General features: G+C 42.3%; 1 protein-coding gene across 1 annotated transcript; it reads right to left on the reverse strand.

Moving 5' to 3' along the window:
- Nucleotides 1-1,356: 1,356 nt before the first annotated feature.
- itpka (inositol-trisphosphate 3-kinase A) lies at nucleotides 1,357-27,893 on the reverse strand. The gene is made up of 7 exons (XM_063184439.1): nucleotides 27,102-27,893; nucleotides 15,713-15,812; nucleotides 13,800-14,013; nucleotides 7,678-7,882; nucleotides 4,897-4,998; nucleotides 3,804-3,875; nucleotides 1,357-2,910 (listed from the first exon to the last, which is right to left on the reverse strand). Exons 1-7 carry the CDS (start codon nucleotides 27,528-27,530, stop codon nucleotides 2,704-2,706), a joined length of 1,329 nt encoding a protein of 442 aa, XP_063040509.1. The 5' UTR covers nucleotides 27,531-27,893; the 3' UTR covers nucleotides 1,357-2,703.
- Nucleotides 27,894-27,943: the final 50 nt, after the last annotated feature.

The following is a 27,943-nucleotide window of genomic DNA, read 5'->3' on the forward strand; positions in this document are numbered from 1 at the left end:
TATAATATTTTATTTGGACAGTTTATCACTGAAATACTGTTCTCAGGAGAACTTGGATCAGCAGCAGACACATTTTCTTGATAATTGTATTGGAAAATTAGAAGCCAATCATGTCATTGCCCAGCCACATTGCTCAAAAATGTTGAATTTAAAACTCTTCTAGTATCTCATACGCTCCAAGTGTTGAATTCACACTGACTTTGACTGTGTGTCGGGCTCAGCAGTACCTAACACTGAATCAGGAGATTGTATTAGTCTTCATTGACATGTAGCACCCCTGTGCTTTATGAAGTGCTCCAAGTCAACTGAATACTTTTATTTTGTTTTATTTACTTTTGTGTATTTGTGTTTGTTTACAAGAGAATTAGCTTTACAACTGGCTTTGCTCCTTTGTTTTCTGTTCTCCAGAAATGAAACACTGCTGTATAAATGGTTCCCCTTTTAAAGGATGACACTGTATTCCAAGTTAAATAAATGTTTTAAAAGCCACACGTGCTGGTAGAATATATTAAGGGTTTAAATCTTGCAATGGCATACAATCTATTGCAATGTTGGCATTTAGGTTTGTTAAATGTTCACATTAACATTGCTTTGTCTGAGCATCCATATATTTACAGTGGTGGATGGGTGGGGAGTGCCGGCTCTTCAAACCTTGAGAATGATACAGTCAACAATTTGAGAGGCTCTATCTCTCCTCTGTGTGACACTGATGTCACTCAGAGTGTGTAAACAGTCGGGGCAAAGTTTGTCCAGAGTAAACCGAGAATACAGACTACACCCATCAATGCAGCAACTGACATGCTTGAGAATACTTGCAGATGATGCCCAAGAGAGACCAGCTATCTTTATTACAAGTTTGTAGATCACTAGACTATCTCAACAGGCACACAGGGTTGTATTCCTGCACAGTAAAAAATGCTGTGTTAATTCAACATTTAGAGATTACTCTGGGATCAATCTCAAACTAAATCAACTCCTCGGGTGTTGAAATAACACTGTATTATTTCTGTGTGGCTGTGTACTATGAGAGCCTGACCAAAGATTCTTCTGTATGCTAAGCAATATATAGCATACCATGAGTCACCAATGCATCAATGGGATTGAGTCCGGTCTTCTAAATGGACCTGACTCATTCTGAACCACTGCTACTCTCCTGATGATGGCAGCCTAGAACCTCATGCCATTTTGATTCCAGTAGAAATTCGTTACAAAGTATCACTTCCTTACCAACCGAACCACCAGTGATGGTATTGAGTCATGATTCATGCTTCTACACAATTGAGTAGGGCAGGTTAACTACTCAATAAAGTGCATACAGTAGCAACTGTACCAAAAACAAACCAAGTTTAATCTCAATTTGACGTTTTTTTTTTAATTATTATTTCACAGATGTCAACTTTCACATATACTACAAACAAATTAACAAACACAGACTTACATTTCATGCAAGATGACAATACCTTGCCCTGGTAACACAATAGTGTCTTGCTGTGAACTTTGAAAAAAGTTACAAAAAAGTGTGCTTAATGACTTTGTACTGTAATACAGTAGTCCAAAAACAGCTATTAGTACTCACAGTGACTTAATACGTATATACTGTTTTTTTAACAATGGACTCTTGTCAGCAGAAAACTCACCTAGCATAAGGGTGTACGAAAACCGAGTCCAAGAAGTTTGATATTTACTTTGTCTGTACAGGCCGTCTGTTCTCTCACAATGGGCAGACAGACACATCTTCTAAAACTATTATTTGCGAAGTCAAGTTTGGATGTGGGCTTCATTTCATAGTGTTGCATTATAATGCAATTGGTGTGCCTTTGTTGCCACAGCCTTCTAGTTTGTACATACACTTTCTCCCAAGGAAAGGGACTTAGGGTGCTAAAAGATGCTATCAACGATACTGTTATATAATAACACAGTTTCTGTGTTCGTGTTGAAATTCAATTTTCCTCTCGGACGTGTTCAACACAACTAGTTTAAAATCCAAACCGTCAATAAAATAAAAATGTTTAACAGTTGGCTTAACCCTCGGGCCAATGTCATCTGAGAATTTCAACACCTTAGTGAGGCTATCCTGCTGTTGTCACATCGTTTGTTTCTTGCTCTCAGCATCAGGGCTACTTGACATCATCCGTTTCTTAACAGTGGATGAGGAAAAGGCAAAGCACAATGCATCATCAGAAGATTTCACCTAAATGTGTACAAAACTATTACACTTTTATAAAACACCTGAAATGGCGGATGGTAGCATTAAACATTTTGTATAATGCATTCACATAAAACTATTGGTGTTTTGGCTCTGATTTTTGGCCATGTGCTTTTGTGCTTTCTTTTTGTTCGTTGACACATTTTTTACAAATACTGCATCAACAATACATGGTCGCCACTGCGCATGCAACACTTTGTGTGCAATGGCAAACACTTGTGTTTTCAGCAGAAGTACGCAGGATGGGACAGATATATCCTTTTGCTGGTGGTGTAAAGTGTAGGTAACAAAAGTTCTAAGTTCAGTCTGAAAAAAAAGGTCACCCCTGGATGGACCTGATAGGTCAATAGGTCAGCAGTGCATTTCTTTAAACAATAGTTGTTAACTACGTTAGCTACCTTGCCGGTTGCAATGCAATGTCCCATTGGCAACTACCTAAGGGGCTAGCCGGCTAGCAACTACGCTTTTGAGAAACACAACCCAGAGCAGGTCACAGGTCAACCGCCCTGGGTGAGGGAGGCCAGCGTGTGGATGAGGTTGTCCAGGCCCCACAGGTAGCCGTCCTCTCTGTTGCCCTCCTGCCAGGGCGTGGAGTGCTGCAAGGTCTGGCCCTCAGGCAGCAGGGTGGTCTTGCCAAAGTCGATCAGCCACACCTCCGCGCGGCCCGTGTGGTCATGGATGAACAGGAGGGAGCTGCCGATGACCTGTGTGTGGGACACGGCAAAGCAGAGCACAACAACATCAGACTGGTGGAGGGACATTTTTTTTGATGTAGTAGGAAGAGAAGGGTGGGTATCCCGTGTACCTGACAAATACATTTTTCCAACTTAGCTTTTTATAACCCTTAAAATGTCTACTTTATGGATTATGTTGTCCTCGGAGCCTGTGTTGTCCCATATAAAAACAATTTTAACCTTTTGTTATGCATGCTGGGTGGCGAACATGCGATATGGGACACCCCACTTCCTACTAGACATTCTACGTGACTAGGTGACTAAGTGCTATGACCAACTGTACAGTATGTGAATTTCTGTCAGTGAAGTTAATGTTCTTATATAACTGGCAGCAGAGAAAATCTCTGATAATATCTCTAACTTTGACAATCAGAGATTAAAACAAAAAAAAGTTTGTGATGGTATCAGTGAACTGATATGATGAATTCCTTTGAATTTCGAATTTTGAGTAATAGCACTCAGATTGTGACAGCAGGGTTTCACATGAATGTTTATTTTGTCTGAGAGTAGTGCAAGGTTCTGATGAGTTTCTTAGGTTTTTTTTTTTTTAAACAACCTACGTATTCTATTACCTAACCATTAAAACACTCAAATGTCTACCTATAATATACAGTGGGCGCTTATCTTATCTTGGGCTGCATATCTTTTCCAGCAGGTGGTAAACATGCAGTAAATGGTTACAGTACATGAGAGTTTTGCACTGTGCCTCGAATCAAATACTTTCACGAAATGTAAAATGGACTTTAAACAATGTTCCTTTGGTACACCGGTATCATAACATGACTGTGTTTTAATGTATTGTAAAATTCCATTGTGAGTCTTTTGAGTCGGTTTGTGTGCAGTCAGCAGGAAGACATGCTAACCTCATGCCTTTTGAAGAACTCTGACGTGCTCAGGGCTTCTTGGATCTCCCGGAGTTTGTTCACGTATGCATTCTTTTGGAGAAAGAGGAAGGAAGGGATAGAGAAGGATAAAAAAGAGAGAAATTTGAGGAATGAGAGACATACAGTAACGTGCTATGAACCAAGATATGTCCTAAGGGTTATTTATTCACATGGTATCTGGGAAGGCATCTAAAGCAAGTATTTGCTTTCAAGGGAAAAAAGTAACTAAATATTTAATGGTGAGCGGATAGGGTGGAACACTATTTACACTAATGATTATGTACTGTTCTTTCCCCTGCGATACAATATATGGATGTTCGTCACTCACAGCCAGCAAGTTACATTCAGTCAATATTTAATATGGCCTTATTTCTACTTAACAATTTCAGTAGAAGAGGTATGTCATCTTTTCATAATGACTGGTTGGGAATGACTGGTTGGGTTCCTTAGAAGATTACATAACAACACAGATTGTTACTTCCTGGAAAGACAGAGACCATGTGGGCAGATGCATATCCAAGGGATCAAGATGGTATATGACACCAGCGATCCTCTTTCTGTCAACACCATGGTTTTAGGGCATGTGCCAGGATGTGGCAATGCCACAAAGCATTATTTGCCCTTATTATACATACAGTAAAATAGTACACAATAAAACAATAGTGTTAATAGTGTTAATTCAACACTTGGAGGGACCTCTGGGGCCAAATACAACTTTCCAAGTGTGGAATTAACACATTTTTTTATTATATAGAAGTATATTATGAATTTAAATCTAAAATTCACTTGAAAGAAACTGTTGTTTCAGTGTTGTTTTCAGTCAATAGTCAGTGGGTAAATCAATTATGTATGCATGCTATAAAGCTGGTTAGATGTTCACTTCAAGTTCTGCATTGTCAAAAAAAACAACTCAAAATAACGATGAGGTGTTACTTCCACCTGGAACAAGCTTGAGCGTAAACTGTGGGCCTTTACGAGGCCTGACGCATGAGGTGTCCCTGCTGAAGAGCAGGCGTGTGCCAGGGATGTGACTGGACTGGTGGAGCTGGTTGTTATTATCAGTGTCACTCACGATTGTGCTGGTATTTCCTCCCACGAAATCCCTGAAGACTTGAGTGACTTCCTCCTTCGAGCGCGTTCTCTTGAAGTCTGTTCGACAGGTGCCGTCTGCTTTCTGCAGAGAGAGAGAGAGAGAGAGAGAGAGAGAGAGAGAGAGAGAGAGAGAGAGAGAGAGAGAGAGAGAGAGAGAGATGAAGTGATGAAGACAAGAAGTGAAATTTTGTTGTGAGGTTTGCTCTGAAACGAATCATCACCTCTAGCAGGTTTGACAGTGGAAACATGATCCGACAGAGTTAGCTCACATGCTGACAAGTTCAGACACATCACAACAGCATCAACATCAAGAAAGTCAACCCGAGTCAACAATCTCACTTGTTTTTCCTAAAAGGTGAGATATGATGAAGAGCCAGTCACCTTCTCATAATACATATTATACAAATTATAAACCAGAAGGAGAAAGGTAATCGCATTAAGTACTACATAGTGAAAGTTGCACTTATAAGTAAGGCTACGAGCTATCACAGCAAATGGCCAATGTTATGTGACTCAAAAGAAAGATGGAGGTGAAAGGTCCTCGATCACATAAATGCATGCCTGTCTGCTTGACGTGCCAGGTTCTAATGAATCTCCTAAGTGTATCTAGTACCTGGTGCATAACATCTGCATTCTGTGGCTTTTATGGTATGCTCAAGTAAGCTAACCAGGAAAACAACTACATATATGATGACTAAAACTGCTATACAACCAATATCTGAAAGTAAGCTGTACCTATGTATAAGAGGTAGTATAGTAGAGTAGTAAGTATGTCGTTTGTGATCATGTTGCAATTTAGGCACTTGACACAGCCAGTCAAGGTGTTCAATAATGACAACATGTTCAAACATGCAAATGTGCATAAGTGTGTGAAATGTTGCCACACTAAGCACTACATTCAGAAAACAGAAATCTAAAATGATATCCTACTGCCTGTGGCAAGCATGCCATTTGAACCCTCTTCCAGTGTAGCTATGCAGCATTTTTATAAGTAGGCACCCTGCAGTGGTTGTGTAAAAACGGATTATATGCACTGCACATCAACATCTTCCTTGGAAATGAAATTTCCCTTGGGGGCGCATGAGACTTTCTTCAAACATTTTCATTCGAGACCTTTCATCAGAGGGCCTCTTAGGTGAAGTCTTGACTGAAAACATTAGATAGAAGTGTTATCTGGAAGGTAGGAGAGATGAAAATACAGAGGATCTCTTTGGAAGTGATAAAATCAGAAATGAACACATCAGAGGGTTGATGTACTGTATGTTAGATATCTTGTGATAACATTTTCAAAAACACAGATTGAAATGGTGTAGACATGTTCAGAGGGGTAGTGAGTGAAAGGTTGCACAGAGGAGGGTTAGTGAAAATACCTATTAGTTTGCAGAGTGGTGAAAAAGGACCTGTCAGGAGACATAGAGAAATGCTAAATGGGATATTGATGGATGTAGGGGAGAGGCAGAGGAGTTAACTGGTGTGAGGCTGTTGTAAGATGGAGATTAAGTTATTTGCTATGGTAACCCTGGAAGGAAAAAGACAAAAAAGAAAAGAAAAATCCCTCCTATACTTACACAGCCCTAGATGAGTGAGTGGTCTAGCAGATCCCTTTGTGACACTTACTGTAAAGGTGCACTGTGTGGGATGGTGGCCAGACTAGGTATTACATTGCTCATTGAAACTGAGCTGCCTATTGCCAAATTTGGTCTTTTCATGAATATTTATCATGTAATAAACTAATACGTACAGTAAGTTTTGCAGCTAAAAATGTCTACTTCTGAAAATTCAATATGGCGGACATGGAGGAGATCCACCTTTTCATGTATGAAAAGTGCCATTTTCCCTGTCATAAGAATAAGATGGTGGGGATAACTACTCTTGAAAAAGGTAACATTTGGGAATGAGCAGAATGAATTCAGAACAAACACGACTAAAAATATTACACAGTGCACCATTAACTTGGTCCTATCGAATTGGGTAATGCTGACTTACGACAGTACAGTGGAATACTTGAAATGTCAATTGCACTATAGACTGGCTGTTGTATAATCCTGTGTTGAATGTCATGCCCTATCACTGAACAACTTCTCGAACTTTATCCTACACACAATATGCAAACCCTTTGAGTCATTGGCTATTGTTTATTAATATAGGCGTAGTGTAAGCGTACTCCCCACCCCTAAACCTTCTCCCTCAGCACAGAACCTGCCCACCACCTCTCTGATTCCTTATGTCCTATGCTTTTAAACAATACGTTACTGCAAGTTGGTTCACAAATACATAGTTTCCTTCTGATCACTTCCAGTTCAATCTTGCAGGAACTTTTTTTTTATTTTTTTATCCTAACATATAAAGAAACAGGTGCAATGAACTGATAAGCGAAGTAGGTAAATGAAAATAAAACTTAAGTCCAAGAATTTGAATGTGTTGATCATAAAGAAAAGGATAAAAAAGAAAGAAACATATTAATAGTGCAGCAAAGCAAAAGCGTGTGTATGTGTGTGCCTGTGTGCCTGTGGGGGGGGGCGTCTCTGCCCATAGAGACGCATATTACATTATCCTACTGTTTGAGTATTTGGTTCGTCCTACAGTTGAGACGGTTACAGAGAGGTGTGGGATGATTCACACATTCTAACCAATGATTGTATACCGTACATGTTGACGGTTAGAATGAATCAACAGAAGCACATACCTGATTAAACAAATGTCGGGTATATAGGGCTTTTGCAAGTAGTTACTCATCCTCTCCCACCCCCACGCCTCTCACCTTGACACCCTCGATGCGGAAGCCCAGCGTGTGTGTGGAGCTGAGGGTCTCCCTCCACTGCATGTACCGGGGCTTGGTGACGGCCCGCTGGTCGTGCTCCTCTGCTGTGGCCGCCTGGCTGTCCACCTCCAGCATCTTCTCGTACAGGTCCCGCCGCAGCTTGGGCCGGTCCCGCGCCCGCTCCAGCTCCCCTTCCAGGTACGTCCTGGAAAATTACAGGACGCAGAGTTTGAGGCAGAGGCATGGCAAGAAGAACCATATTGAGTCATGTACTGTACAGTATGTTGTCATTCTTTGTACTACAGTGGAAATTTGTCATGTGACACTGGCTACTATACACTCACTCCCTTTGTCGCATACGCACACAGACACAGACACAGACACAGACACAGACACACACACACACACACACACAGACACACACACACACACACACACACACACACACACACACACACACACACACACACACACACACACACACACACACACACACACACACACACACACACACTCCAGCCCCACCTCCAGGCTCATCCTGGTAATTACTGGACACAGAGGGGTGGGGTGGTGAGGCGGAGGACGAGGCAATAGAGACAGTGGACCGGTACTGTATCTATGGACATGCTGTAGCAGCTCAATTTAGTACCATCCTAGATAGTATTTATAGCGTATACTGTACATGATGTTTATGGAATAAGGAGTCATTTGGAATAAGGAGACATTTTACTTTGATGTTGTCTCTGTACGTATTGCCCTACAAGGCTAAGTGCACACACACTGAATATGTGAAGAACTTCAAAGTTGTCATACACGTGTGTGAGTGTGTGTGTGTGTGTGGGGCGGGGGGGTGGCGGCACTGAGCCATGAGATGAGACGAATAGGGTGAGAGAGGGGTGTAAAAAAGAGAGGGGAGGATTATAGGAGGATGGAGTGAAGAAGGGAATGGAGGTTGAAGAACATGGAGAGAGGGAGGGAATATGGAGTATGCCAAATGAAAGAGCAGAGAGAGAGAGACAAAGGGGGTGAGGAGTGCGACAGACACAGTGCAGGTGACGTGGCTTGGCTTGGAGTCCCCCCTGGGAGAAAATAAATAGCAAGGCTTGGCTCCAGAGCGGAGGTCTGCGAACACTCTCCCAAGGCCCCTCTCAAAGCCAGAGAACATTCCAGACAGCCAGAGATCTCCTAGCCAGGAGCCCAGGGCAGGGTGTACCGTCTCAGTTTAGAGAATGTTATTTATTGTAGGGTGCCCTTTGGCTTTTTGAGAAACACTGTTCATCTCTGTGTTATTCTGTCACTTTCAGTGTTCTATATTACAGCCTCTTGTCATAGCCAGTTTCAGGTCATGAGATGTTGAGAATGGTGGAAGGCAACATTATGATATAAGGCCTATGCTTATATGTGGTATGATGTATGATATACTGTGTGATATATACAGTACATATACTTCATGTAATGATGTACAGCGAGGGCTGCTCAATGTTAGGAAAATGTGTCTGATACTGTGACATCGCTGGATGTTGTGATGATGACAAATTGTGTGACGGATGATAAATTGCACAAAAAATATGTACAGCTATGTAATATTGATAATATTTCCGCTTTGCCTTCACAGCTATATCCTGGACATTAACCAGCTAATTCTATGGAGGAGATGAGAACAATAGCAGCATGTTGGCAGTTATGATAATGTCTTTTTAAGTACTGAGTGTACTTTAACATGTGGTTCACAAAAACATAGCTTAAAAATGTGTATGCTATATATAGCCAGTATACAGCACAGTATGCCAGTATATGGGCAAACATACAATATTTTGTAGGTATACTGTATGTATGTAACAATATCACAATACAATAGTGTGTGTTACACGAACTCTACTTCCAGTATTTACTTGTGGCATTATAAGAAGATGTATCATGCAAGAATATTGCATGGTTGTGGTTTGACTGTAGGCAGTTACTTGGCAATGATCACTAAACTGTACTTCAGGTGACTATATAGTAAAAGAGATGCAAAGAAGATAGAATATCAAAGGATATTGTCCTGCACTGGGTGTGGAGTTTACACCACAATACAGCCAATACATAGGACTCTACTCTAGATCAGACGACAATACAGACAACAATCACAATCTCTCTGGCTCTTGGTGGAGGCGGACGCACTTTCTGATCTCAAAGTGGGTTCAGGGGAGCCCAACTGTCCAGATGGAACATTTGCGGCTGGCTACGTGATGGACTCATGGGCGAAATGGCGTGTCATGTGTCTGGCTCCGATGGACATTAAAGACTATCTATCTCTTCCCTGCTATGCCACTTGTGTCTTCGTCTTATTTCTCTGTAAAGACTCCCGCTGTCTCTTTCCCCTATCCAAGACCTCCACTGTAGTGGTGTCTTTATGTTGTGTTGCCTTTAAATGTGCTGATCTGCTGAGATTTTTTAACTTATGTCTGCATATTGTGCCCACCATAATTTGAAGGCATGAGATTTTTTTCCCTCTCCTCTCCCTATGTTATTATGCTTTCTTTTGTTGGGGTGCCACAATGGTGGCTGCCGGTACCCTCAATTTCCCCTCAGGGATTAATAAAGTTACGTCTAAGTCTAAGTGTAAGTCTAATAAAACTAAATAAGACAATTTGGGAGTTTGATCATCATATTGCACAGCTGCAATGCAAGACCAGACTACTCAAGTATAGATGTCATGATAATAAAGATATCAAAACAATACGCATAGAAAGTAAACATTGCGAGTGTGTTGCACAGCTGTGATGCTAGACTAAACTACTCGAGTATAGATTTTATGATCATAAAGGTATGAAAATAAGCCACGTAGAAAGTAAACAAGGGTGTATTGCGAGTAAACGAGTGTATTGCACAGCTGTAATGCGAGGTCAGACTACTCAAGTCTAGAGTTTATGATCATAAAATGATAAAAATATAAGATGTGTAGGTAGGTAAACAATACGTGCCCAGCTGTGGTGCTAGACCAGACAGCAATACTGCTGAACAGTGGAGCGAGAACAGGCAACAAGACTGCTGACCTGTAGCTTGGGTGACCTTTGTGGTGCTGTTTACAGGCTGTCCAAACACGTTAACACATTTCAGTTTCACTTCTGTACGCTCGCTCGCACGTCTGGAGAATGAAAGCAGGAAGTTGTAAGGGGAGTCCTCGCTGGCTGCCGTGCTCTCCACACCATTGTTTGCAAGGGTGTATAGTGTGTGCATGTGAATAGAGCTGTGCACGCTCGTGCATGTGTGCGTGTGTGCGAGCGTGCGTGCATGTGTGTGAGTGTGTGTGTGTGTGTGTGTGTGTGTGTGTGTGTGTGTGTGTGTGTGTGTGTGTGTGTGTGTGTGTGTGTGTGTGTGTGTGTGTATAGTGTGTTTGTGTGAGTGTACGTGTGTAAAAGCATGCATAAATGTGTGTGTGTAAGCGTGTGCGTGTTGGCGTGTGTGTGTGCATGTATACGTGGCAAGGATGTCCCCAGACGTTTGCAAACATACTGTGTGAGCATGTCTGCGCGGTTGTGTGGGTAGGTGATTGTGTGTGTGTGTGTGTGTGTGTGTGTGTGTGTGTGTGCGTGTGTGTGTGTGTGAGAGTGGGTGGTTGTGGGCGTATCTGCTCATGTGAGTGTGCGCGTGCATGGAGATGATATGTGACAAGGATGTCCCCACACGTTTGCAAACATGTGTGTGGTTCTTTGTGTCTGTGTGTGTGTGTGTGTGTGTGTGTGTGTGTGTGTGTGTGTGTGTGTGTGTGTGTGTGTGTGTGTGTGTGTGTGTGTGTGTGTGTGCAGGGCCGCTGACAGCTGGGCCCCCTCTATCCCTGGGCCCGGGACAACTGTCCCCTTTGTCTCCCCCTGTGTGTGTGTGTGTGTGTGTGTGTGTGTGTGTGTGTGTGTGTGTGTGTGTGTGTGTGTGTGTGTGAGTGACTGCGTGTGAGTGTGAGTGTGCATGTGCGTGTGTGTTTTATGCGAGCGTGTGTGCCTGCATAACAATGTGTGTGTATGCTACTGTGTGGGGTAGTGTCTTGCATATGAACAGGAAACCTGTGGCTGCCTGTCTGTGTAAGGAGGGCCTCTCTTCTCTTCTGTACGCCAAGCCACACCCTCAGCCTCCTTGGCAGGAAACAGGGGAGTAAGCCCGAATAAGTCAGACGACTGACAAACTAGCTAAGCCATCAGTCATTCTACTTAATGACCACAAAGCAGGAATTATCTTGACACCTTACAAAATGGCTACTTCTACTTGTTGAAAGAGACATCCAGAGACTGAGGTGCTGGTTACACGTATGCTGGATGTGGATATTTTTTTATCCGTTTACGTATGAACGCGACATGTGGAAAAAAATAAAAACTCCATTGTGGCAGGTGTGTTTTAGTCCAGAGTTTTGAAATGAGCATTGAGCATTCTATAACTCAGTTACTGAAACGTTTAAACGAATGACCAAAACCAACGTGTTTTCAAAAAATATCCATATACGTGTAAACAGCTTCTGAGACAAGACGGGAGCGACACAGTAAATACTGCGTACTGTATCACAGCAACCACTTGTTGGAAAAACAATCTGCACAAATGACCAGCGTCATGTGATGTAAATCACTGCAACTGTTAGAATGCTGAGTGCTGTCTTTTCCCATTACTGTACGACACCTCTGGAGAATAACAAGGCTCACCACACTGACACCCACACTATTCTACAGAAACAGTTTTTTTTACTGCTGCTACATTGCTTAAGGACTGCAATAGACTTTCTTTGGTGACTAGTACAAGATTACATTATTTTTGGTGAGCACCACAAGATGACATTTTCTTGCACTTGTTTGTGACAGAAAACTGGTCGACGTTGCTGTGATAAATTATTTCAAGGGAAGTGAGAGAAACAGCAGGTAGTGCTTCTGCTTCTATGTAGATTTCTAAAGATCACACATGTTTTAATTCTGAAAAACTCAAGGAGTGTAGAAAGACATGGACAAAACAAGCAAGAAACTCTTAACAACTCACCCTTCAGAAAGTCATGCAAAATGAAACTTCATGGGCAGAGAAAAGTACACCTAATGAATCGCCACAAGAGCAATCATGTCCTTCACAAACAATCATCTCCAAAGACCACACCATTCAGACATCCTACCTCTGCATTACATGACATTACACTGAGCTGACACTGAGCTGACACGTATATCCAAAGTGACCTACAGTTATTTCAGGGTATTGGTTACAGCCCCTGGAGCAATGTGGGGTTGGGTACCTTGCTCAAGGACACTTCATTAAGCTACTGGTAAGGGTGGGATTTGAAACTGAAACCCTCTGATCTTAAGACCACCTCCCTAACCAAAAGGCCATGACTGTCTACCTACCAAACACCCATCGTTCAGGCCAGACATAAAACGTCATGGACAGAAAGACGTATAGCCTAGGCTACACCAAATGAATCACCACATAACCAACCACATTTTTTATTCCAAGACCAGGGCTCTAAGTTAACACCAGCACCAGCACCAGCACCAGCACCACCAATGCTGGTGAAATTTCCATTTGGCTGGTAGCAAAGACCAACTTACTATCACTTTTACCCATTTTAATTGTAGGCGTTTGGCCAGTAAGATTAACATCTTCTAGCCATTTTGGCTGGTGGTGAAAAAAAAGTGAATGTAGGGCCCTGTCCAGTCCAAGACCACACTGGAGCAATGTGGGGTTGGGTACCTTGCTAGAGGACACTTCATTAAGCTACTGGTAAGGGTGGGATTTGAAACTGAAACCCTCTGATCTTAAGACCACCTCCCTAACCAAAAGGCCATGACTGTCTACCTACCAAATACCCATCGTTCAGGCCAGACATAAAACGTCATGGACAGAAAGACGTATAGCCTAGGCTACACCAAATGAATCACCACATAACCAACCACATTTTTTATTTCAAGACCAGGGCTCTAAGTTAACACCAGCCAATGCTGGTGAAATTTCCATTTGGCTGGTAGCAAAGACCAACTTACTATCACTTTTACCCATTTTAATTGTAGGCGTTTGGCCAGTAAGATTAACATCTTCTAGCCATTTTGGCTGGTGGTGAAAAAAAAGTGAATGTAGGGCCCTGTCCAGTCCAAGACCACACTGTCCAGTCATCCTACCTGACTCCCATCTTGCAGTCCATGACGTTGGGCCCCTGGAAGTTGCCCAGCAGGTCGCTCATCTGCAGGAAGGGCTCCCCGTCGCTCTCCACCACCCCGTGGTAGCAGGGCACGAAGCCCGCCAGCACATCACCCTGCAGCCGCTCGAAACACTGGCGCTCATTGTCACTGAACTTCTTCAGGATGGTGCCCTCATTGCCCGCTTTGAAGCTGCCTGAGGACGCAACATCAGACCATGCCAAACCAATATTGAGATGTGATCAGACGATGCAAAAGGATTTCAACATTAAAGATTCAAAGATTCATTTATTGGTCCTGAAGGAAATTTGTCTTGGGCGTTCACACAAGCTGCCACATGACATAACAGGTAATACAGGTAAGAATTGTTTAGGTACACACCTGTTGGCATATATGCATAAGGACAAACTGGATGAACGTTAAATATGGCATAGAATACAGATACGTTTTTTAGTGAGGAGTTCGCACACTTAAACTCCTTTTTTCCTTCATTTTTCATTCCATGGCTTCAACTGTTGTCTTTGGTCGAAACATAATCTTGCCATCGAATAAAAGATCAAAGAAAAAAGGATTTTAAGTATGCTAACACAAACTTTCAGTCAGCCTTTGCCCTTCACTTTTTCCTGGGATGTGCACAATTTTCACCCTCAATAGAATACAGACAAGCCACTTCTTGGTAAAACAGCATTCCTTCCACATCCTCTCATTTGCATGTACTTTCTTTGGAGTTAATGAGAGAACGGGAGACTTAAAATGTTTAAAAGTACATATACTGTAGAAAACGTCTGAAGATGTCATGTTGACCTGTAGAGACACTGATAAACATGTAACATCACAAAAAAGAACAATTTGTTACTGACCATCAAATACACAACTGAGATTAAAATATGACACCGAAAATCTTGTTCACATAGTCCTCCACTGATAGCCATCAGACCACATCATTATCGGCATAGATATTGAGTGTGAAACGTACATTGTCAGTGTTGTGTGATACCTTTATTTACGCCTACCATATGTCTACTTCCTGGTCCATACAATGATGGTGGCTGTAGCTGTGTGATCTATTTTGTGGCACAGTATGTCTTCTGAGGATATATATTTAGTGCCCATAGCGCACCATTAACCATAACAACACACTTCTGTTTAATGAAAACACACAAGTCACCCTTCTTTTATATATGTCGATAAGTTACTGCTAAGTTAAAAATCACCTTTTACTTTTGTCTACATAATGACTTTTTGTTATAATGACACAATTCACTTAATTTTCAATGTTCAACTTTGAATATTACTATAATAGCTACTGCTTTTAAAAACATCTTGTATCTACAGCCATTTTTCACTCTCCAGTTCTGAACCTAAGTGATTCGCCTTTGATCCATATGTCAGCTAGCAGCTTGGCAATTTACTTGAAGTGTGTCTATGACTGAATTACACCAAGACGTCACTGACACTGAAGCCACTGACAGAGACATAAGCTTTCAATGTTCATTGGGAAGGTATAATTTTGTGCTGTCTGCTGTGTTTTGATTTGGTGCTTCCCAGGGTGCAGTATGTTTATCTCGCCCTGACTGTTAATAGTTCATGTTTTACTCAGTCCAATGACATTTAAACAAAACAATAAACCCTGCAGGTCAAAAACAACTACAGCACCAACTGTTATACATAGGCCTACATATGTAGTCTGTAAATAAATGCATTTCAATACATTACTTTACAGTAAAAAATTAAATAAATATGTAACTGCTTCACAACTCACTTACTGTGGGTCGTGGATGTGTGACATATGGCATGAGCTAGTTATAAAACAGGGCAGAGGGAAGACACACTCTGAATCACCCTGTCTGGGGAAGTAAGTAAACGTGGGTGTTGTTTAATCGACTTCTAGTTACCTTTGTGGCCTGCGAGCTGCACCCAGGAGAGACGCTTTCTCTGTGAGACAAGGAAAGGCAGGTGGACTATGGTCTTCAGTTTCCACCATGGCTTAGCTTGCTGCGAGAGAGAGAGGGAGAGAGAGAGACAGAGAGAGAGAGACAGACAGATAGACAGACAGACAAATAGCAATAGACAGAGAGACAGATTGAGATAGAGAGAGAGAAGGAAAATGAGTATGATGTTAGTCAAACTAATCACCATGGTCACCATAAAGCTTTCAAAAGAACAACATGTTTGTTTTTGTTTGTTTCTTACAATGAATGCCTTTATTTGATAGAACAGTGTGAGATGGTGACGTAAAGCGAGTGGGAGAGAGCAGAGTGGAGAGTGGAGATGGTGGAGGATCGAGATGGGAAATGACCTCAGGCTGGAATCAAACCCGGGTCCCCGCTGTAACAGTCAATCGTTTGAGCTACAGCCGTAGCCATTATTGTTGCTTGGAGAATAGTTGCCCAGTCAAGACCTTTCCAAGCACAAAAGAGTCTCCAAATTATATATGGCCGATATTTTCTGTATTCTATTCATATTGGCAGGCACCCCTTCAAGCAGAATTACTGGCCTTTTTAAAAGAAAAACAAACTAAGAAAAAAAAACTCCAAAAAGAAGCTTGCTTCACATCTGCGCTGTGGTCACACCTGGGGTGCGATTCTCAAAGTGCGAAGTAGCTAGTTTGTTAGCAATGTTGCATAGTAAATACTATAAAAGTTGCTAACTCTTGTGTCTCGAACGTTAGCACACAAAGTAACTACTGCTTGGAGTAATGTGCACTCTGAAGTAGTGGTGACTTTGAAAGTGAGGTGCCTCCTATCCGTATCTGGACAGTGAAGTTGAAGTACAGCTGGAGTAGATCCATTGAGTCCAGACATCACCTCAGCCACCCCAAGTAACACACAGCGCTAGTCTACTTCAGAGTATGACTCCACCCATTAGCTAAACTTGTAGTACATATTTGACCACAAATGTGTCAATATCTTTTAATCCTGTGGTGCAAAAGCGATGAAAATCAATCGACATGCACACAAAGTGATGATACAGCTGTGAGAGTGTTCAGAACACAAATTCACGTCATGTCATTTGTTCGTGAAAAAAAACCGTCATATCCTTGGAATCTGATGAATCCCACACTAATAATATACTTTTAGCTGTATGCCGATTGAATTGCGTCTCATTTCGATGTGTAATTTGTGAAATATTTAGATAAGAAAGTATTGGTTTCTCCCGGAAATGCGCTGGATTACGTGTCAAGTATTTACATTTTTTTGGCGCGAATTTCATTTCATAGCCTAGGGGTATTTACGCTTGCCTATCAATGGGAAGACGCGAGCCACGCGGGTTCGAAACCAGTGTGCAGCATGTTGACAACAACTCGTGAAATCGTGTTTTGGACCCTACAGTGTAACACATTTTCCCTTGGCTGCACGTGTGTGTTGGTAATGCACAACATAAATTATCTATTTCTGCCAGATATTTCCAAAATTGTGGCACTGTAACCATGTGGATTCGAACCGGTGTGGCTTCTGTTTTCCCATTGGGATGCAAGCGTGAATACCACTAGGCTATGGAATGAAATCTGCGCGAAAATTTCTCAGGGATATGACACTTGAACAGACGATTTTCTGGGAGTAACCAGAACTTTATTGTCCAAATATTTTACAAATTACACCTCGGAATGAAACGAAATCCAATCGGCATGCAGATAATACTGCATTATTGGTGCGGATGGTGTCAGATTGTAATGCCACGGCCGTGTTTTTTCACAAAGAAATTACAAGGTGTGTTGTGGAGGAAACAGCGGAGTCACGGTGTCGTGACATCCAATCAAATGTGCTGGTGGTGGTTGTACATTATTGCTTTCTACTTCACGCACTGAATTTAGGAGGAAACAGCTGAATCATGACTCAGCAATCATGCATATCTCTTGTTGCTTCTTTGGTCACGCACTGCAATGCCAAGAAAGTAAGTAGCGGTGTGGACTCAGGAAAGCAGCCGCACTACTTTTGGCTTACTGTGGGAATAGTAAGGTTTCGAGAAATGCACGGATTTCGCCTTGAAGTAAGTAGATAACTACAAAGTACGTCTGTAGTTCAAAGCTAACATTGCGGGAACGCACCCCTGACTTGCTCGATGGCAGTGAACACACTTCAACAGTTCAACAAGCACTGAAGATAACGCATCACTGCACTGTCCCTGTGCTGATCTCTCTCTCGCACGGCTGTTCCATGTGAAGAGAGAGAGAGAGAGAGAGAGAGAGAGAGAGAGAGAGAGAGAGAGAGAGAGAGAGAGAGAGAGAGAGAGAGAGAGAGAGAGAGAGAGAGAGAGAGAGAGAGAGAGAGAGAGAGAGAGAGAGAGAATCCCACATAGTGAATTTGGCAGTGATGTTTCAACACTATGAGAGTCAAATGTAACATGCCCAATGTTGATCCTATACTCTTAAAGTGTTCAATTAACACTGGGGAATTGTTTGTGCATGGTCTGTTGTCGACAGACGATTGCTTAATTGTGTGTTTTGAGTCAGACGCCACATGGACCCCAGACTGGCTCTGAGCTAGGCTACTGAAATATTAATCTCTCCACTGGGTAATGTAATGCACAGCCGGAAAGGACAAACAAAAAAAACATTCACACTCACCCTCTCACAGTCTATGGTGACAAGAACAAAATGAGTGGACAGAACCAATGTGAAGCACAGCCACAGCCACCAAGCTGTGCTATTACAGACAGAAGGCCCGGATCCAATGTGTAACACGATCCAATTCACAACAAGCTGCTCTTGACTAGTTCAGCGCAATAACAAATGTTTGAGTGAAGCGCACACAATTCTGTAAACAGAATTGTTTTTGTTGGTCACAATCTCCAAATACACTATAGATGTTAAATCAACTCTCTAGGTGTTGAATTAGCACTGCCTTTTTTACCTTCTAATAGACACCAATAGTGTAAATCGGTCATTGTTTTTGAACTGTCATCGTTGACCAAATGATAGTGTAGCTGGTGGACAAGATGAAGTGATTGTGAATGTGATCATGTACTGCAGAGGCCTGCTTGCGAGGATGTGAGTGTTCAGTGTTCAGCGTGTGTTCGCTCACAACAAACAAGTGCGACGTGCGTGGGAGTAAATGTCAATGCTTTTTCAGGAGGTCAGAGCCGACCAAAAGAGCACAACACCAAGAGTCTTTTACTCTTCCAGTGATGCCACTTGTGGCCTTTTCACCGCTAGTGTTACTTAACGCTAAAACACAAAAACAACACGGAAAAACAACAAACCACTTGTCTATTTTGCAGGTTTATTGTCAATGATGAAGGAAACTTGTACGTACACAGTGCAATCCTTTCAGTTTTTTAATGCAAAGTTTTCAGTCTCAAATACCTTTCTCAGGGCAGGTTAACGGCAGAAAAACACAGAGGTGTAATTTACTCCAAAACTATCTTTGATAATGAGACAATACAGTATAGTGTAATTTTATTGTAATGAAAATTTTCTACGGCAGGGCAAAATGAATCAACATAAAAGCCACATTATCACATGTGTCTTTTTTTCCTTTCTTTTAAAGCACACCGCCAACAGTAGCAATTACAGATTTGCTTAAATATTTGCAGATGGTTTGCAAAATTTAAATGGCCCAAAGAGTATGTGCCACTTCACTAGCGCGTAGATTGCAGTGGTGTTGTTGCAATGACTTACCGTTCAAGCACTGACAGTAAATCATCACTCATAACTCATATTATTTGTTAATTCACTGAAGCTTTGTTTTACTTTCCCTACTGTTATGTATTTGTTTTGATTGTAAAGTGTCCTTGGGTATCTTGAAAGGCGCTCAAAAATAAAATGTATTATTATTATTATTATATTAAAATATTGATTTGTTTCACATTAAGCCCTTGTGGTCTCTTTGAGGTCTCACACTGGAGACGTTTGGTCTAACGGAGTATCAGATCCAAACTGGCAAACTGTCAATAAACAACTAAACCAAACCAAAACAAAACAAAACATAAAAATCCACCCCCACCCTGTGCTGTGCCACGTCACCGTTTGTGTTTTATGGATGTGAAGGAGCCAGGGCCTTATGCTGTAAACTCCAGCCTGCCTGTTTGCATTTCTTCCACATGACTTGAGAAAACTGATTATCTACTGTTCACACCCTCAAAGCCCTCAGCTTTCCACTCTACACTCGGCTACACGCCCCTACACTCCCTTCACAACTCGCCAGGCCTTTTGTGTCTCACTGTAGACGTGGTGATAACATGGCTCACTCACACACCCACACACATGTACAAGTCCGCACACACACACACACACACACACACACACACACACACACACACACACACACACACACACACACACACACACACACACACACACACACACACACACACACACACACCAAACACATACACACACACTGGGTTGTTTCTGCTTCTTCCCTCCATGGACTGAAGTCATGGCGTGGAACTTCCCTCTTTCTCTGCCATGATGAAGTTGAATGTGTTTGTGTAAATATGGGCAAATCAGTTATAACTAAACAAGCGGTTTTCATTTGTTGTGCATGAGCCAAGGCATCTATCTATTTGATCTCTGTATTTGATTTATATTTTACACTCTATATTGGTTAGAAAGAGAAATACGTACATATTTTGGGCCATCTCAGTTTCAACATCACATGCTATTTGTAGGGAGAAAACTTTGTAACAAATGAAGTCATTAGTTGTACCTTATATTGAAATGTATGCAAATAATCTGTCCAGCCTTTCATTATAGATCCAATCTCCGACACTTACAATTTTAATCCCACAAGTCTTGTTGGCACTAACAGGAGCAGATTTTTTTAACTTCTTCATTCTTTAAAAGAAAGAAGTTTACCGCACACTTTCTTGACTTTATTCAGAGTGAACAACGCCTTTCGCCTCTGTGCGTCATCAGGTTTACTCTGCATTTTTCATTCTTTATTTCATGTTTGACGCTGTTGGGAAGCTTCTAGACTGTACAAAATTACTGTTACAAAATGTGCAAAATGTGTGTGAAGCAGAAGTAGTAGAAGTAGAAGAAAAACCCCTCATTGTAGGTGCTCATTCATTAGGTACAGTGGAATAACTGGCATGACCAATGACATGTATTAGGCCTATTACACACTCTCAATGGGCATAACTATTGTGTAATATGTACCAGGTGTGTGCTTGAATCATGAATTCACTTCTGCTTTACACATCGCTGCACTTTTCTCTCTGTAACACTTTGTAGTAGGCATATTTGAAGGCACCTTCAAGGGCAGAGGTAATTTCCCAGAGTGCCTCTCCATTACTAACACACACTGAAATACATTTAACACTGTTAGTCAACACTATACTCAATGAGACCATTCTTTGGGACCACTATATCAATGGGACCATTCTTCTCTGGAACAAAGTTAAATTCAACTTCTCTGAGTATGGAATGAACAGAGCAAAAATAACAATGGATTGTTAATTCAACACACATTGATTTGAATTCAACAACACATTGTTGAATTCAACACTAGGTAAGGCACGGTCCCATTCGCTGTAGTGTTGAAGTAACACTGCGAAATGTACGGTGCAAAAATTGCAGAATCGTAAAGTTTAAGCCTTTTCTTTAGTTAAGGAAAGTGTCTTTAGTTAAGGAAAACACCATGATAACATACCCCTTCCATGAACTGTCTCTCTCAACATTAAAAATTCAGTTGGGCTGAACAATAGGTGATGAAATTATAGGAAAGTGTGTGATAACAGACACTTCAACGTTTCCATTTCCACCCGCTGTGACACTAAAGCACAGCACAAAACACACACATAAATAATTCATAAGTCACGCTTTTATAAATATATCTCCATAACCATAATGCCACACCTCCATAACCAACACCCCCCGCCCCTTAAACTGGCAATTTCCCAGAGGCAAACACGATTTCCTGCATCAGAGTAGAGTCCTACGGTACATCAAACCTCAGCCTTGGCCGCGGCCCTGTGACAGTACACATGGCACTACCTCTGCTGGTGAGCCTGTGGAAATGTAAACAGTGCTGACTGTTTACTCTGGGACAGTGTTCACCTACCCACTTCATACATCAGCCTTCACTGACACCTTCCACGAGGTACATTTATGACTAGCCAAGGTAGTGTCAGCCGATGAAGTACTGTAAACTCTTTGGGATCAACTGACTCGATATATAGTATACACCATGTATGTATATGATGTCAAGGAGAAAGGGAAACAGTTTTTATTTTGAATACTGTTGATCACTTGTTTGACACTTGCTGGTTATTTAACACTTTCTCCGTGAACTGAGATGAACCAGAGAGGTGAACGTTGCAATGTGAAACAGACATTTCAAAAGCTGAGGAATCTTTTCTGTGATGCTTTTTCTCCCTGACAGACATCATGGTCACTTGAACACTAAGCTGAGTCCCTTCGCCTGCATTCAAGAGTGTGTTTTTCCAGTCATGAGTTCAAAGTAAAAACAGAACAGGCTGCTTGTGGCGAATTCCAAAATTGTACCGCAGTGGACAAAAGGGGCGCACGGAATGGAGAAACAATGTTTCTGTGGTGGAACTAATGACAGCACATGGTGGGAACACATGACCGCCATTTTGACTCAGGGGGCCAAACGTGAATGTGATGGGTTGCTGAAAAAGTAGACAACACTGTTGATTGTTACTGTAATTCTAGTTCTTATAGTAATTGTATTATTGTTCGCATGACACAGTACACAAACAGCCAAAGTCCGTGGCTCATATTGTGTTATTACGGAATCTTTTAAGCTGTCAAAACAAAGACACCATGTCCCGGAAGACTGCCTTCGGGTCTTCTAAAACTATAGACCTACTCCTCATTTGTGCGACTGCTGCAAAATGCATCGGGTCTTCTAAAAATACTTGTACGACTGTAAGAAAAAGGCGTTGAGTCTTCTAGAACTATAGGCCTACTTTTCATTTGTTCTGCTGTCACAAAAGGCGTCATTAACATCATTTGCTTGAGCTGTGGACTTGTCCTTTGTAGTTATTTGCAGCAGGGCAGAAGCTGACATTTCACTTTGAATGCATGTGAGAGCAGATCCTGTGAGCAACAAGTCGTGTGTGTGTGTGTGTGTGTGTGTGTGTGTGTGTGTGTGTGTGTGTGTGTGTGTGTGTGTGTGTGTGTGTGTGTGTGTGTGTGTGTGTGTAAAATTGTGTGTTCAATGTGTCATGTGGACACGTGGGCGTGCAATTTGGATGTGTGCAAAGCACTCTTCACATTATTTCAACGTAAATTGTGCTGAGATGTTAATAACTCTGTGTGTGTGCGTGTGTGCATGCGTGCGTCCTTGTGTGTGTGTGTGTGCGTGTGTGTTATGTGTATGTGTGCGTGCATGTGTGTATGTGTGTGTGTGTGTGTGTGCGTGTGTGTTATGTGTATGTGTGCGTGCATGTGTGTATGTGTGTGTGTGTTTGTGAGAGCGTGTGTGTGTGTGTGTGTGTGTGTGTGTGTGTGTGTGTGTGTGTGTGTGTGTGTGTGTGTGTGTGTGTGTGTGTGTGTGTGTGTGTGTGCTTGTTTGTGTATGTGTGTGTGTGTGCTTGTTTGCTATGCGTATGTGTGTATGTGTGTGTGTGTTTGTTTGTGTATGCGTGTGTGTGTGTGTGTGTATGTTTGTGAGTGCGTGTTTGTGTCGGTGCACACACACACCCTGGTGTGAATAGCGAACAGCCCGAGCAATGACACACGGCACCAGGCTTTTCCTGGGCTGGCAAAGCAAAAAAGTATTGTTGGCTATTAGGATCAAGCGTGGCTTTGATAAATGTAACACAGTGCTTTGTTTGTGATATCGAGGGCTTTCAGCTGTAAATGTCACGGTGGCCAGCGCTGATTTGCTCCAGATACTCAGCAGAGTTAATGGGCGAGATGACTATCTATCTGGTCCTGTGTGGGGGCTAATTGTGTGTGTGTGTGTGTGTGTGTGTGTGTGTGTGTGTGTGTGTGTGTGTGTGTGTGTGTGTGTGTGTCTGTGTGTGTGTGTGTCTGTGTGTGTGTGTGTGTGCGTGTGTGTGCGTGTGTGTGTGTGTGTGTGTGTGTGTGTGTGTGTGTGTGTGTGTGTGTGTGTGTGTGTGTGTGTGTGTGCGTGTGCGCTTGCACGTTTGAGTGTGCTTGACAAACATGGATGTGTTTGAAATGCAATTCTCTATGTGTTTTTGGGTGTCTGAGTGCATGACAGTAGCTGTGTGTGTGTGTGTGTGTGTGTGTGTGTGTGTGTGTGTGTGTGTGTGTGTGTGTGTGTGTGTGTGTGTGTGTGTGTGTGTGTGTGTGTGTGTGTGTGTGCGTGCGTGTGTGTGTGTGTATGTGCGTGCGTGCGTGCATGCGTGCGTGAGTGTGCTTGACACAAATAGATGTTTGAAAGGCAATTCTGTGTGTGTTTTTGTGCGTTAGCGTGCATGACAGTATGTGATGTGAGAAGCTGTATGTGATAGAGTAGCTGTGTGTGTGTGTGTGTGTGTGTGTGTGTGTGTGTGTGTGTGTGTGTGTGTGTGTGTGTGTGTGTGTGTGTGTGTGTGTGTGTGTGTGTGTGTGAGAGAGAGAGAGAGATGGGGGGCAGAGAAAGAGTGTGTGTAGGCAGGCATACGTGTGTAAAACTAAAAGCGAGCATAAATGTCAATGTAAAATGACTCACTACATTTCAGCAATCCTGTCCAAAGTCACAGGGCATATGATTAATTAATTATGTCTCAATATCAGGCTGTGAGCGTGAGATCTACAAGTCACAAACACGCTGCATGCCTTTTTCTCTCTTTGTCGTATTTTCCCATTCGTTTCCTCCAAGCATACCATAGAGACTTCAGGCATTCATGTGAATACGAGAGCAAACAAAGAGATTGAATCGATAGCCAAAAGGTGTGCAAAGCCCAAGCAGCAGAAAGGCAGTCGGTGACACTTTATTTTAATGGTTCGCCATTCCCCAAACCTAACCCTAGATGTAAATATAAAATTGGTAACTGGTATTACGTGGTATTAAATATTGTCTAGTTAATTACACTGTACCTTATGTGGTAGATCCACTGTAATAGTGAACCATTAAAATAAAGTGTAACCGAACAGTCAGATGCAGACTAGTTAGAGATGGATGGAGCAACCCTTCTTGGACAGGGTTGACGCTCTAATTGTTTAAAGCACGCTGACAGCAACAGACCTTCTATGGTGGTGAAGGGAATGTAACGCACGGCAGACTCTCTCCACAAGTCAGCACGGGCCAATATTACAAACAGACACTAAACAGATCACACAACTGATAGAAGACCAAGGACGGGACGCTTCAAAGAATGAATAGCATCTTGCTCAAGTCAGTATTGATGGTGAACAAAGATATCAACACAATACAACCTCTCAGCTTGGAGGTCTGTTTGTCTATTTGACAATTTCTTTGAGACTGTCTCCTTGCCGATGTTTGAAGCAAGTCTTTGAAGAATGTCTGTTTTGTAAAAATTTTATCTTTGAATGTAGATTATATCTTCAGTCTTAATTTGCTGCTTTTGACAGCTAATGTATCTATAAATATTAGGTTTATACCAGAGTGAGCTTGTGATAGAAGATCATGGAAGTAGCATCTTTTCAACTGAGAACAACACACCACCCCATTCTTGCCAAATCATCTACCACTGCTCGCTTGTAACCACTGGAAAAGAAAGCCAGTACACAGATAAAGTCTGCCATTTCCACTATGGTAAGTTGATGTGTCAGGGCGTTTTATTTTAAGGTTTGGTTCCATGTCCCAATTCTAAAAATTAAAAAGCTATACATGTAACCAGACGAGTGGAAAATACTCCGCTCCCTTGCATGAACCGACAAACCAACCAACCACGTTGCGTGTGGTCTGTGCAAGCCACACTACACCGGTGTGTCAATTGAAAGCTTGGTTAACACACAACACAATGCTGACTGCATTCTCTACACGGGCTTCCTCATACTTGGCAGCTTGGGGTTGCTTCAAGAATGCAAGACTGCTGACACTGTTACATACTCAGCCACTGGATTTGTTTAAAAATAAATAATATCTTGTGAAACAATTTGATGTTAAAACACATACACATAAACCTGTGGATATTCTCTCTCTGCTTATGCTGTGGATCTGATGTAATATGCTGTCCACAGTCTCTGTTCTTTGTTTCTTTTCTTGACTGTTCAATTAGAGATTTGTACATTCCTCATGACCACATAACAAGATAAAGCCTTGTGTAATAAATGTGTTATTAATTCTATAGTGACGCACGTTTACTTTGAAGATTGCACAATAAGGTGTGTCTGTTCAAATTTGTCTGGCCCAGCCGTGGCTCTAACGGCTGGGCACTGCACCGCTATACCGCCGACCCGGGTTTGATTCTGGCCCGGGTCCTTTGCCAATCTTCCCCTGTCTCTCTCTCCCCACTCGCTTCTTCTCTCTCCTCCACTATCCAATCTCAAAAATCTCAATACAAATTTGTCTATATTATTGCTGAATGCAATTAACTTTGCCAAGTAAACGCTAAGGGTGGGGGTATTGCACTAATAGGCTTCACCAAAGGGAAGCCAAATTGTTTTTTTTCTTTGGGGGGGGGGGGGGGGTTGTGGAAGCACAGCATGCCTGTACACGTGAGCCACATTTTGGGCCCAGGAGAACAAGCTGAAATTCTTGCAATTAGCATGTTCTTAGGATTCATTTAGGAGACACTTTCTCGACAATGCCTGAAGATCCAACTGCCTCACCTTGAGAAGCCGAAGGACAACTTTAACAGCTTTAAGGGAAGGTACAAAAATATGGCCTTAGTTTAGAATTTAAACCTGAAATGCATATTGTGACACAAAGCAGAATAGTGTTATCCATCAAAATGCACAGGATTGCAACTAAATCTGTGACAGAAGGGGAAAAAAATCACAATTTGGCAGTTGTTGGTGTAACCTATTTATCACCTATTACAGTAGATAAAATCTTATTCAAATGAGGTACTATTCTTCCTCTGAGCACTCTCATGGCATCTAAAATCGTTTGATGTGGAATGGGCAACATGGGATTCAAAGTTTGTTGTGATATGTGCAGCTTATTGCTCAAGTTATGAAACTATCCTTCCATAGGCTACTTACTTCCCAAAAAGCTGCAGCTGTGGCTATGACTAACCAAACCAACTGCTTGCTCAATAACAACTCTGTATGTGTTCTATACAGATTAATAACGCAACAAAATATTCCTGTTTTGCGCATTTACACCAAATACAGAAACCAGCCAAGAGTAAACTAGTTCAGCTCATTGCCAAATACTTTGCCATAACTGTACGCTACAGGCTGCCAAGGAAAGTGTCAGGGAAACTGCGACTGAGCTGCCAAAGATAACATACCTCTCCGGAGTCCACCAGTTGTTCTAGGGTTACGATTCCTTTACTCTTTGTCTCGGTGTCACTGAGAATGTCGTCCTCTGACTCTTCAAAAGCCGTCGAAGATCCCGTGGAGGAGATGGACGAGTTCGACAGCTTTCTGCATAGCGTTCCATTAGGCTGATCGAACTCCTCCAGCCTCATCTCCCGCGGGCATGCATCGCCCTCCGGAGTTATGGTCACCTGGGGAACACGGCAGGTCTTCAGCGACGTCCTCTCGCCACCTCCGCGAAGTTCCCCGTGTTCACTTGTTGAGCCAATGTGCTCCGCCATCTGAAACAGTTCATCACAAATCCCAGGCGCTTTAGGCTTGCGCTCTTTGCTTGACCCGTCGCAACTTGTAGACCTGGAAAGCCCTACCTCCCTTAAGGACCTCCGCCTTTCTTTCGGCATTGGCAAGAACAGTCGTGAAACACAACAGTGCACAGTGCAGATGCCCTGAGCTGCCAAAGCAATGAGGCTATTCCTTCTTTGTCACGGACCACTCCGTTTAAAGTTCATGGTGCATTTAATCCCATTTGTTTTTCGAGATTGTGCGTTTAAACTGCCCCTGTCCTGCTGGCCGACGCAAGAGGTTCCAAGTGCTGAAGCTGCAATCAGGTTATGGGGAATCCCTCTCAATCATAGGCGCGACAACGTCAACGCGGTTTGGTTCAGATCTCAAAGTTATCTTCCGCATTTGAAAATTTCCTCCTACTCTTCCTGGCTACCCTGTGCATTTGCCTCGTGCAGTTGTAGTTTTCATTTCCTCATTCTGTCGTACTGCCCCAATGAAGCACTAGATTACCCAATGTTTCCCCTTCAAC

The sequence above is a fragment of the Engraulis encrasicolus genome, chromosome 19 (genome assembly GCF_034702125.1).
Source record: "Engraulis encrasicolus isolate BLACKSEA-1 chromosome 19, IST_EnEncr_1.0, whole genome shotgun sequence".
NCBI classification, from domain to species: Eukaryota; Metazoa; Chordata; class Actinopteri; order Clupeiformes; family Engraulidae; genus Engraulis; species Engraulis encrasicolus.

Bases quoted from the DNA above. Each gene is read 5' to 3' on its own strand.
- itpka (XM_063184439.1), bottom strand. From the start codon at position 27,530: ATGCCGAAAGAAAGGCGGAGGTCCTTAAGGGAGGTAGGGCTTTCCAGG. The intron at 7,883-13,799 runs GTAGGATGACTG...GTAATTTTCCAG, and splicing joins GACTGCAAGATGGGAGTCAG to GACGTACCTGGAAGGGGAGC. The intron at 2,911-3,803 runs GTTAGCATGTCT...TCCCACACACAG, and splicing joins AGTTCTTCAAAAGGCATGAG to GTCATCGGCAGCTCCCTCCT.